This window comes from Ciconia boyciana, chromosome 1 (genome assembly GCF_034638445.1).
Source record: "Ciconia boyciana chromosome 1, ASM3463844v1, whole genome shotgun sequence".
Lineage (NCBI taxonomy): Eukaryota > Metazoa > Chordata > Aves > Ciconiiformes > Ciconiidae > Ciconia > Ciconia boyciana.
In genome coordinates, this window is record NC_132934.1 from 87,089,523 (window position 1) to 87,102,043 (window position 12,521).

At 46.6% G+C, this 12,521-nt stretch overlaps 2 protein-coding genes across 2 annotated transcripts; one reads left to right on the top strand and one right to left on the bottom strand.

Moving 5' to 3' along the window:
- Window positions 1-170: 170 nt before the first annotated feature.
- EMG1 (EMG1 N1-specific pseudouridine methyltransferase) lies at window positions 171-2,475 on the bottom strand. Its single transcript, XM_072879596.1, has 6 exons — window positions 2,286-2,475; window positions 2,103-2,204; window positions 1,599-1,740; window positions 1,157-1,215; window positions 823-972; window positions 171-491 (listed from the first exon to the last, which is right to left on the bottom strand). The coding sequence occupies exons 1-6, from the start codon at window positions 2,418-2,420 to the stop codon at window positions 378-380; spliced, it is 702 nt and encodes a 233-aa protein (XP_072735697.1). The 5' UTR covers window positions 2,421-2,475; the 3' UTR covers window positions 171-377.
- Window positions 2,476-2,580: 105 nt separating this feature from the next.
- Window positions 2,581-8,818, top strand: PHB2 (prohibitin 2). The gene is made up of 8 exons (XM_072879581.1): window positions 2,581-2,823; window positions 2,895-2,979; window positions 3,084-3,163; window positions 3,278-3,462; window positions 5,333-5,462; window positions 5,947-6,050; window positions 6,460-6,537; window positions 7,098-8,818. The coding sequence occupies exons 1-8, from the start codon at window positions 2,697-2,699 to the stop codon at window positions 7,176-7,178; spliced, it is 870 nt and encodes a 289-aa protein (XP_072735682.1). The 5' UTR covers window positions 2,581-2,696; the 3' UTR covers window positions 7,179-8,818.
- Window positions 8,819-12,521: the final 3,703 nt, after the last annotated feature.

Consider the following 12,521-nt stretch of genomic DNA (forward strand, 5'->3'; position numbering starts at 1 on the left):
ACACCACTGAGCAAGGTGATTCTACAGGACTGAGTAACTTCAGCTGCAGGGCAAGCAGGGCACAGCTAAATTTCAGTTCCATGACAAATTTGGGCCAAGTCCCTGCTCTAAAGGGATCAAGCCTGCCCCCATACTAAACATGAGAAAGTAAAATACACAAAAACTCTTATCAAAAGTGACCTTTAATAGGAGGAAAAAAGGTCAGTGGGGCAGTCCATTTAAAGTGTCATTGCTCCAGAAGCTACAAGGATGAAATTGAAGCCTTTTCCCTTCCAGGACCCCAAAGGTGCACCAGGTCCACACCTAAGTAAAAGAGCCTCTCCAAAATATGGAGTCACTGTATAGGAGTCCACCACAACAGTAGTAGCAGCAGAAGCTCATACCACTCCCCAAACTTCCTCAAAGGCAGTAGTAATTTTAGCACATGTCAGGGCAGCAGAGAGGGGATAGTTGCTGATGGAGACCATCTTTTCTGTATAGTCAACACTGACCTAGAAGAAGAGAGAAAAATCAAGCTGCAAGTTTTCACTTAGTCCCATCTATCTCCATTGGTTGGAGAGGCACAATATTTCTCCAAGGTTGAACACAGCCACAATAAAACACAGCAGGACAACTGCTAGCCCTCACTAGTGCCCTCTCTTGGGAGGGAGAAAAGTCCCTAGTGTTGCAGCATTGGGCCTTTTTTTGACAAGCCTACCTGGGGGAAAAAAGCAGGGGTGGGACAGGGGAACCAAGCAAAAAAAAGAGCAGAAGAAAAAAAACCCCATCCTCAGAACAAGACTGAAATCTATTTTGATAAAGATTTTTTACAACCCCACTTACCGAACCATGGGCAAAAGCTCCCACAACAATGGCAACTGGCTCTGCTGTAGGAACCAGTTCACGCAGATCTGACACCTTTGGAACTGCAAAAGAGGTACCTATCTTCACACAGCCCACAGGAAGATGATCACTGACTGGATTTTTAATCACCTACAGAAAGCAGGAAGTTAATAGGGGTGCAGAGGTAAGAGACCCTGCCACACAGCTCAGTCTATAGTTTGTAAAAAAACAAAAAAAACCCCACCAAAAACAAACACCACACCACACTCCTACATCACTAGCTGCAAAGGAGGAATGTTGCGACATTACCTGTGAAGAGTCAAAAAATGTTTACCTTCAACAACTTCTGAGGCCCATCAGCTGCTCGAACGCTGAGCTTATGCAGCAACTGAACTGACGAGAGAAAAAAGTTAGTTAAGCTGTCTCTTCTTTTGCCAGAGGAATCCTATCCTTTACCTAGTGATCAGAGCTAAAAAGTAGACAAAAAGTCTATCTTTAGACTTCTCAGCATCTTCTAAAGCAGTCCTAAGAAATACTGATCAGCGAGTTATTTTGCTGCTAGCACAGTCTCATGCAGGCACTCCCCGCTGTGCTAAGGAACACATAGTCGGCCTATGTATCCTGGAACTCACAAAAAGACACTTTAATTTCTCTGCTCTTTTCTCACTTTCACATTTTTAAGATTGGTGCAACTTTTTGACTCTTCCCAAAATTATTCCACTCCTAACCACCTTCTTGTGTTATTTTGTGCCTAGTATAAAGTTTGAATCACTTACCCATAAGACCACAGAATCGATCAAAAGTTCTTGGGATTCTGGTTTGGGGATTGACTTCAATTAGAACATTCTTCTGAGTATGGATATAAACCTGCAGGAGACCAGCCCGATTCAGAGGGCTGTCCATGAGCATCAGGAGACTCTAAAATAGAAAAACATGCAGTAGGGCAAATAGAAAAGATGCAAGAGAGAGGACTCTTAGAAAACTTGAGGGTTAGCTCCTATGAATGCAGAAGGAACCGCTATTGAGGCAGAAAGGAGTTCATCTGGGCATGTGAACGCTATTGTAATGCTGAGAGAAAGCAATCCCATAGCCAAATAAAAAGAATTACTAAGCTTACAAACCACGAGTATAGTGGGTAAGGCCAAACTCACCCCTGTTCCAGGGGCACAAGCACACCCCGAGACTGAAGAACAACCTCCCTCAAGCCGACTGCCCGGCCGCCCTGCCGCCGCCCTGAGCAGCCCAGACCGCCACAGACGCTGCCTAGATCCAGCCGGTACCTGGTGGGTGATGTCGGGCCGCACCTCCCCGGGGTCCCGGCCGTTCCGCAGCAGCAGCGCTTTGTGCTTGTCGCAGTTGAGGAGCTCGAACGTCTTCCCCACCTACGGCCAAAGCACGGAGAGGTAGGCAAGGGCGCCCACGGCCGCCTTCGGCCCAGCCGGATCCCCCACCACCACCCGCACCTTCACAGTCTCCAGACTCGCCCCCTCCAGCACCACCAAGAGTCGCCGCGGCCCACGGGGCCGCTTTGCCCCCAGCGAAGCGTATTCAGCTTCAGCCTCCGCCTCCTCCTCATGAGGCCGCCTGGGCGCCGCCATCTTGCTACCGCTGCACCGCGCGGCACCTGGCACACGTCAACGGGAGCACCACCCCCGCCCCGCCCCCAGGCTGCCCACCCAAGATGGCGTCTGGGGCGCGCTGGTTATCTCGCTCCGGCCGGACCCACTTCCGGAGGGCAGTACGGTCCCGGTGGAAGGCGGTGGTGGGGCAGGAAGGGGCGGTGGCGCCGCCCGCCCCACGGTTTCCCGGCGGAGCGCCTTGACGCCTGCAGCTTCCGGTGTCCTTCCCGGTGGGGAGCGCGGCGCGGCGCGGCCATGGCGCAGAACCTGAAGGATCTGGCGGGGCGGCTGCCGGCCGGGCCGCGCGGCGTCGGCACCGCCCTCAAGCTGCTGCTGGGCGCCGGCGCCCTGGCCTACGGCGTCCGCGAGTCTGTCTTCATCGGTGAGTCCCTTTCGCCCCCCCGCGCCCGGTTCCTCCGCCTCCTGCGCTGACCGTGCCTCTTCTCCCCGCAGTGGAAGGCGGGCAGCGGGCCATCTTCTTCAACCGCATCGGCGGCGTCCAGCAGGACACTATCCTCGCCGAGGGGCTGCACTTCAGGTAGGGCTCAGCTCCCCTCCCCGAGCCCGGCCCCGCGGGCCCGGCCGCGGCGGGACCCGCGCTGCCCTGATCGCCCCGCGTAACGGGCCTTCCGCCCCTCGCAGGATCCCTTGGTTCCAGTACCCCATAATCTACGATATTCGAGCCCGGCCACGGAAAATCTCCTCCCCCACCGGCTCCAAAGGTGAGAGCGGCTCCGCAGGCCGGAGCACGAGGCCTAGGCAGCGCCTGTGGGGTGGGAGGGGGCGGGATTCCGGCTGTGGCGCTGGCCCCGCTTCTATCTCTTTCTCCTCTTCAGATTTGCAGATGGTGAACATTTCGCTGCGTGTTCTCACACGCCCCAATGCCGCAGAGCTGCCCAGCATGTACCAGCGCCTGGGCCTGGACTATGAGGAGCGAGTCCTGCCTTCCATCGTTAATGAAGTGCTCAAGAGTGTGGTAGCCAAGTTTAACGCTTCACAGCTCATCACTCAGAGAGCCCAGGTGAACTTTTCTGGAGGAGACTTACACTCAGGTTGCAAAGAAACAACTAAACTGTGGATATGGGGAATGTTACACTAGATGAAGGATAAATATATTAGGCTGGTGGATGGTGCATCCAAATGGAAAGGGCATGGAACTGTATCTCGCTTACAGTTTGATTCCGATACAGATACAAACACTAAGGCTGTACCACTAGCTTCTGAGAAGAAAACTGGATTCATTGGTATATAGAGTGCAAAACTGTGCCATAATGTAATGATGGGGAAGGGAGGGCTGATTTACATCATAGTCCACAGGTAACAGTAGAACTGGCTTTAAAAAAATTATTAGCTGGCCTTTCATAGGTCTCAGAAGAGCTGTCAGAGCAAACTAAACAGTTTTAAAGGATCTGAAAAGCGAAGTGGATGAGCAGTTAACAAAGCAGTAAACTTTCAGTCATGGGTGCTACAGAAGGGTAGCAAATATTTCTACCTTGTTTAGAGAAATGTTTAGAGAAAGGTTAGAGAGTAGTGCGGGCGAGTTGCAAAATAATAGAAATATTTAACTTATAAAAGCCTATACTTGAAAGTTTGTGTTCTGATAATTTGATTGCCAGGGATTCTGAGCATACCTGTCACCTGTCACAGCTGAGGGAGAGAGAAGTTGCTGATCTTCTTTTAAAAGGCTTTAGAGGAGATCTTGTGTGAGCCTACTAAAGAGGATAAGTTGTCAGAAAGGTGAAATACGAAGCATCTCTTAATTAGTTGCTGATCCATGACAAAAAAGCTAAGTGTCCAGGTCATGTTGTGGGAACTGATCCATTGCAGGTTTTGTGCTAGGCCACATGCTGTGCACTAAAGTGATTTGTTAATGATCTTGTAGAAAAGAGAATAAGTGGAAAGGGAGGATGTGACAGCAAAGAAACCATGTCTGCAAGGGATTTTGATTTATCGGAAGCAAAGAAGACTTGGGTATCTGAAATTTCTGAACAAAGGGACTTGAATTTGCCTTCTTGTCCTATATTCGTTCGTTACTGTGAAGTAATGCATATTGAAGCGATTGATAATCAGAAGAAAATGAAGTGACTTTACGTCGTTACGTGCTCACAGTTCAATCAGTAAAGGATTCTGGCATCATTTTAGAATTTTGCTCATAAACAGCTGCAATAAAAGTAAAGGCCAATACTGGACTGGTCAAGGATGTGATACTGCAGCAGTCATTTCTATTTAAGTCAATATTTGGTGCAGGACTTGTCAGCCTGCCTGAAAAAGATAACTGGCAAGTTAAAGGTAACTCAGAAATGAGTAGAATAAATCAAAATATCTACCAACAACACTCGTCCAAAGAGACTAAAAAAAGTGGAGTAGCCACACTAGATGAGTAGCTACAGTAGTTAAGAGACGTGATACATCTACAATGTGTAGCAGTGGGGACTGGTAATTGTTATTTTCTTAATCTGAATATAAATATGAGGAGACAGTCAAACTGCAAACAGTGGCAAATTCAGGATGGAGAAGGAAATACTTATTGCCAAAACATGTAGGAACTGTGGAACTACATGTGATAGGATGTGAAAGCAAAAAAACTTTCAAGAAGTTTTTTATTTTTGCACTAGTAATTGTATAGTATAGTTAAGTAATAACTATAAATAAGCTGTAATATACTTTTGAAAATGCAGTACATAGCTATGGATATGCAGCGTTATTTAGAGGTGACAGATTCAGAGATGGTATTAATGTCCATGGTTCAGGGTTTGTTTTAGGTGATGTCTCTCTTGGGCCTGATGTGGTGTGAATGAACTGGAAAGAGCAGTTGTGCTTCACTTTTGGAGTGCACAGGAAGTGAGAAACAGCCTGCGTTTGGTAGTCTTTTTGCTATATTTGTGTTTCAGGTGTCTCTGCTCATTAGGCGAGAACTGACAGAGAGAGCCAAGGATTTCAGCCTCATCCTGGATGATGTGGCTATCACAGAGCTTAGTTTCAGTCGTGAATACACAGCAGCTGTGGAGGCTAAGCAAGTGGGTGAGTTCAATTTACGCCTAGAAAGGGTGGATTGCCTTTGCCTTTTCATTGAATTATTAAACAAGGAAGCAGAATTTGGCCTAGGGTATCATTTCTTTTGCATTGATACGGCTACAGAGCTATAAACCTCAGCCTCCTTAGTAATGGAGCTAAACAGGTTCCTTCACAAGTATTATCAAAAACTTTGGGTCATAGCTAATGGGATAGACTGTCAGTGGGACTTAGTTCCCAAGACTGTAGAGTTCCTCTTGAGACTGGGACTCTATCACTTACTATGGGGATTATGCTTAGAGGGTCTGGATGCTGTTGATTTTATTTAAGAAGTAGTAAAGTACACTTAGATACATTTCTTATTTGTGGATATGGCCCCAGAATGCTGTCAGTTCTTTTGGAAGCAGAGCCCCCAGGCCTCAGCTGTAGGGTTCTGGTGGGGGGCTTGGAAAATGGGATCTGCTTCGAATGCTTTTGGCCATTCTCTCTGCAGCCCAGCAGGAGGCACAGCGCGCACAGTTTCTAGTGGAGAAGGCCAAGCAGGAGCAGAAGCAGAAGATTGTTCAGGCTGAAGGGGAAGCTACAGCTGCCAAGATGATATCCTGCTTTGAGAGATGTTGTGGGTTGTGGCTTGTGAGCTTTGACAGTCTTGAGAATCTGTCACATTGGGCACACGCTTAGGAGACTGTTATCAGATGATAGCTTCAAGTAGGTCACTGCCTTTTTTTTCCCCCCCCCTACAGTTGGCTGGAGTGAGGTTACAGGTCAGAGCAGCGAAGGCCATGAGCCTTCACTCCCTGTTGTAAGGTTTAACTTTTATTGGCTGTGTGTGACCATAATGCGTAATGTTGTTCTTTGATTTGGCAAGTAAAAATATGCCTGCCCAAAGGCACAAGTTATTGGGACAAAGATTGCTAAGACATTTGATGATATGGCTTAGGAAGAATTCCTTGAGGGTAAGCAGCTTCCATTAGCAGGGTTTTCCTTAACTGTTGCTCCCGTGTACCTTGGTGAAGCTCTCAGCAGGAATCCAGGCTACATCAAGCTACGTAAGATCCGAGCTGCTCAAAACATCTCAAAAACGGTGAGCAATGAGGCACAGAATTTCCTTCGTCTTTCTGCAGTCCTTGTGCTGTCCTCCCAGCCCAGTGGCCACATGATGAATTTAAGGCGAATGTGACCTGCCCTGTCCTGATCTTTGTTCCTGCCCAGCCCTTCTCTGCTCAAGTAGAGCTTAAGATTTAGCTTGCAATGATCGGCAATTAGATATGGGGCTAGGAGTTCATGCCCTCCATATGACAAGGCCAGATCCACATCAGATTCCATCACCCACACTCAGCTGCAGCCACCAAAAGCTCCTGGTTTCCTGTGGCTGAGAAGAGGGAACAGGATAAGCTTGGGATCAAAGGTCTGTCTGACGGAGAGAGAGAATGAGCATTTATTTTAGGAAGTCTGATGGCACTGGGATGGGAAGTCAGGAAGTTACAGAGTTGTTTTGGGGAATTGCATGGATTTAACCGAGATCTTAAGTAAATAAAAAAGGAGTGCTGTATCTGGAGAGGGAGATAGGTTCCTTACTCGTGCTATTCCTCCATGTGCATTTATACTCCTTTATGCCATCTCTGTAATGGATTTCTTTTTCAGATTGCTGGCTCACAGAACCGTGTGTATCTCACAGCAGATAATTTGGTACTGAACCTGCAGGATGAGGGCTTTACCAGGTAAAGGGCCCAGATGGCCGGATTTATCTGCACCCTGCCTGTGAAGCTGGTCCCCTTTCTGGAGCTCTCTCAGGATCTTTTCTCTGAGAGGAGCCTGATGCCAGAGGACACAGCCAAGTAGGGAGCAGTCTTACTTACTGTAGAAATTGAGATTTTTGTTAAATCTAATCAATTTACTCTTGGTTTTTCTTCCTTTCCCTGCCCCCCCTTACTGCGTCTCCTGACACACAGAGGAAGGTAAGACACTGTTTATTTTGATCCTTTTGTTAGTACTTGGAGCAAGGGTGTTGATGTTTGCCTGGTGCCTGGGATGTTTCTGGCTTGGGCCTTTCTGGCCACAGGAAGTTTATTCCATCTCTACCTCAGTTCCCATTTGTGATGTGAAGCGTGAAGCCTTCCTTGCAGGGGCCCCACAAACATCTACATCAAGTAGGAGATACTCAGTAATTGGAGCTCTGTCTGTGTCCCATAAGGAACCTGGCATGGGGAAGGCAGGAATAACTAAGGAGCATCTCTGACCTGCCCCATGTATACAGGCCATCCTGTATTTACGGCAAAGAGGGCTTTAAGAAGGCAGTTAGGTGATCATAGGAATTTGTGTTGGTTTGGAGTAACGATCTCTAGGAAAGATTCTGTTGTTATTCTCCAAAAGCTTTCTAGCCCATGCTAGAAAACCCTATTCCCTGCTTTCAGAGCTGGCAGGAGTTTGGTGGCTTTGCCTAATCTGTCCAGTGTTTACTGGACAAGGCAGTGCCAGCTGAGCTAATAGTATGCAGCTTAGATTTCTTAGAATCAAGAAAGGAAGCCAGAGCTGTTTGGGGTTTTTTTGTGGGATCTCTGATTGTGAGATTCTTCTTCATTACCTCTGACCAGATTCTGTCTTATTCATCCCAGAAGGCTTAAGAGGCTTTGAAAAAAGTACCTAGTAGGAAGGACTTGAAGTCCAGATCCTTTGGGTGTGACACCCTACACCCCCAAGTCTGTAGGGAGGGTCTGGTTCAGCTTTGCTTATGCTTTCTGGACTAATGGCTCACTTCTGTCTCCCTTTCAGTGACAGTCTCCTACTCAAGCAAGGGAAGAAATGAAAGAAACTAAAGCCTCCTAGAACCACCGGTGCTCACCAGCAGAAGATATGAGTGAGGAGCTTTGAACTCCCTCCACTAGCATTGTTTGCCCTCACTTTGAAGTTGTTAATCCAGTAGCCAGATTTGGTTCCATCTGTGCCCTGCTCTCTGCCCCTGCTCCATCTGTGGTGATGCAGTTGTGGAATTGGGCTCTGCCACTAGGCAGCTGTAATCCCTTTCTCACCCCACCATTTATATGTGGGGAGGAGGCAAGGGTGCTTACTGGTATTAACCCATGTGGATATAGTAATTCACCTCTAATCCTTATTAATTTTTAGATTTCTGTAGGGTAAAATCAGAATTCTTTTTTTTGGCCAAGTGAGGGAGTTCTGCTGCCATCAGCACTAGGCTTTTTTTCTAGTAAATTTTGTTTCTCTTTCACTCTTGATCCCAAGAGAACCTGGGACTGAATTCAGGAAAATGTCATTCGTTGGGTGCCTGTCACTGCTGGAATATCTATTTGTGTCACTGTCTGCTCAGTGATTCAAACATTTGTAAAAATTAAACCCCCCCAAATTAATGCTGTGTCTAAGTGTGCTTAGTGCCAGAAAAAGAGGTTATTTTGCATAGGGGGAGGGGGAACAGAGCTTTAATTTGGTTGAAGGCAGAATCAGGATGTTGTGGGGAAAGGAGCAAGGGAAATACCCTGCTGTTCACTGAGAAATCACAGGGTGGGGAGAGAATGAGCAGGTGTGGATGCTCATATAGCTGCACAGGTGACCAGGGCTGGTTTCTTAGCTGCCTATAGATGCTAGAGGTGAGCATGGGTTTACCTGCTTTTCTGTATCGCAGCAGCATGTATGTACTCTGTCCTGACCTCCATTGTTACACCTTGGTTTTTTCCCCCTACTTTCCTGGCCAAAAGTATAGGAGAAATCTTAATCCACTGACTAAACTCTCTTCTGTGCTTGGGTTTCCAAGGCAAAATCTCATCTGTTTCAGGGGCTAGCCTTTTCCCTGTCTGACTGGGGTGCCCTATACTAGATTTAGGACTTGGAGATTTCACAGAATCATAGAATCATAAAATATCCTGAGTTGGAAGGGACCCACAAGGATCATCGAGTCCAACTCCTCACTGCCCACAGGGCAACCTAAAAGTTAAACCATGGATAAGAGCATTGTCTAAACGCATCTTGAACACAGACAGCCTTGGGGCCATGACCCCTTCCCTGGAGAGCTTGACCACCTTCTCAGTGAAGAACTTTTTCCTAATATCCAATCTGAACTTCCCCTGATGCAGCTTTAAGCCATTCCCATGTGTCCTGTTGCTGGGCACCAAAGATAGGAGATCAGCACCTCCCTCTCTACTTCCCCTCATGAGGAAGTTGTAGACAGCAATGAGGTCAGCCCTTAGTCTCCTCTAAGCTGAACAAACCTGGTATCCTCAGCTGCTCCTCGTAAGTCATGCCCTCTTTCACCATCTTTGTTGCCCTCCTTTGGATGCAGGTTTTTATATCGTCCTTACATTGTGGAGCCCAAAACTGCACACAGTACTCAAGGTGAGGCTTGACCAGTGCTGAGTATAGTGGGACCATGCTTCTTTTGACCAGTTAACTGTGCTGTGTCTAATGCACCCCAGGATAACGTTGGCCCTTTTGCCTGCCAGGGCATGTCGTTGACTCAGAGCTTGCCATCAACCAAAACACCCAGATCCCTTTCTGCAGCACTGCACTCCAGCCTCTTGTGCCCCAGTCTATACGTACATCCAGGATTATACCATTCCAGGTGCAGAATCTGGCATTTGTTCCTGTTAAATTTCATATGGTGGGTGAATGCCCAGCATGCTAATCTATCAAGATCTCTCTGTAAGGCCTCTGTCCCCTAGAGGGAATCAACAGCTCCTCCTAATTTAGTATTGTCAGCAAGCTTAGTGTGTACTCAGCTCCTGTGTCTAGGTCATTGATAAAAGCTTTGAAGAGAACTGGCACTAAAATTGAGCCCTGAGGAACACCACTAGTGACTGACCACCAGCTAGATGTTAACCCATTTACTGCAAGTCTTTGAGCCCGACCCATCAGCCAATTGTTTACCCATTGTATTGTGTGCATGTCTAGCTGTATGCTGGACATTGTCCAGAAGGATATTGTGAAAGACATTATCAAAACCTTTGCTAAAATCCAAAACGCCCCACATCTATTGCCTTCCCTTTGTACACTAGGTGGGTAAGCTTGTCATGAAGGTTAGTTAGTAAATTAAGTTAGTTTTGAGTTAAGTTAGTAAATTAAGTTAGTAAATGAAAGATTAAGTTAGTAAGACATGACTTCCCCTTCGTGAGCCCATGCTGGCTTTGACTGATACCTGTGTTGTCTTTCAAGTCTTTTTCAATAACTCCCAGAATAATCTCCATAATTTTACCAGGCATCAGAGTGAAACTGACAGGTCTGTAATTACCAGGGTTGTCTTTCTTGCCCTTCTTGAAAATTGGGACAACATTTGCCAACTTTAGTCAACTGGGACCTCTCCAGTTTCCCAAGACTGTTGATAAATAACTGTGAGAGGTCTCACAATAACACTGGCCAATTCTTCAGTACCCTGAGATGAATCCCATCAGGCCCCATAGACTTGTGTGCATTCAGTTGCAGCAGCAAATCCCATACAAGTTCAAAGTCAACTGGGAGCTTATCACTCCGCCAGTTGCGGTCCTCCAACCCAGGACTCGGGCATCCCAGGGCCCATCATTGGTGTTAAAGAGAGAGGCAAAGAAAGCATTAAATATCTGCTTTATCTTCATCCTTATTTGGGGTTGAGGTGACCAACCTCATCAAGTAACGGACCAATGTTTTCTTTAGTCTTTCTTTTGCTGTTAACATACTTTTAAAAGTCTTTTTTTGTTAAGCTTCAACTGAGCTTGGGCCATACAAATTTTCTCACTATAGTGGCAAATAGCATGTCTTGTAGTCCTGTGTAGCCTGTCCTTGCTTCCAAAGTCCATACACTTTATTCTTCCGCCTAAGTTGCAGAAGGAGATCCCTATTCAGCCAAGCCAGCCTTCTGCTTCACTTGCTTGACTTCAGACACATTGCAATTGCCTGCTCCGGTGCTCTTTAAAGAAGGCCCTTAAAAAGTGACCAGCATTTATGGACCCTCATATCCTCAAAAGCATGTTCCCAGGGACCTTACTAACTAGTTCCTTGAGTAGCCTAAAGTCTGCTTTCCCAAAATCCAGGGTAGTAGCTTTGCTGACAGTTTTTCTCATATCACCAATGATTTTAAATTCAACTATTTCATGATCATGACAATGGCCAAGACAGCCACCCACAAAACCATCTGTATTTATAAACAACCATCTCTGTTTACAAACAACTCCAACTTAAGCTCTCCAATGAAGAAGAGAGGCCTTTAGGGACCTCTTACGTGGGTGAAGCAGAGCGCAAGATGTTTAAAGGAACAGATATAATCTGTGGATTCCTGGTTTTACAACTCACTGTTACTGGAAATCAGAGCCAGAACTAATACCCATATGTCTTGACTTGCAACATCAAGGAAGCACTGATTTTTTGCACCAGCTTTGAAAATGCATTCTCAAATAGCCACCTAAAAGTAGTCTGTATGTAACGGTGCCTTAAGCATAAAGCAGAGTAGACTGCTTATTTCAGTGCTGCATTTATTGACGTACAATCAAGAAAGTCCTTGTTCAGTCTGTATTCTTTGCAGACAGTGGATATTATGGACACATTAAGCTCTGGAATTTAAACACAAATTAAGTTCTCAGTGTAACCCAGACTTGGTCCACAAGATGTCTTCATTTTCATGCTTTGCATAGATTTTAAGCTAACCATTGGTATGCCTTGCAGCAGCTTTTAAAGTCGAAGGTGGATTGGAGTCTAAAGCAAAAGCAGGTGTTTCCTGAGAGTAGGTCTTTAGGCCCATGGCTTAGAAGGGGGTATCTGGCATCATTCAGAGGTGAAACCAGTATACCTCCACTCATCTTTCAGCTTTACTTCTCTCCATTGTTTTCCCCCACTGTCCCTTTCCTGCCTTTTCCTCTAGTGGCAGCAGAGTTGCAAAGCCAGCCGGTAAATGCCCGTCTGCTGGCTCACAGGCTAATGGAAGCTGAAGTCCAGCACATGGGGAAGAGGGTCTGCTGACAAGGCATAGTTTATCTTCTGAACGCTTCCAACCAAGTTTCTTGCCATGTCAAATGACAGCAAGCAGTGTCCTTCCTCCCAATATATTGTGTCTCAGGTATGTGTCTTTGTCCCAGGCAGCTTTCTCAGCCATGT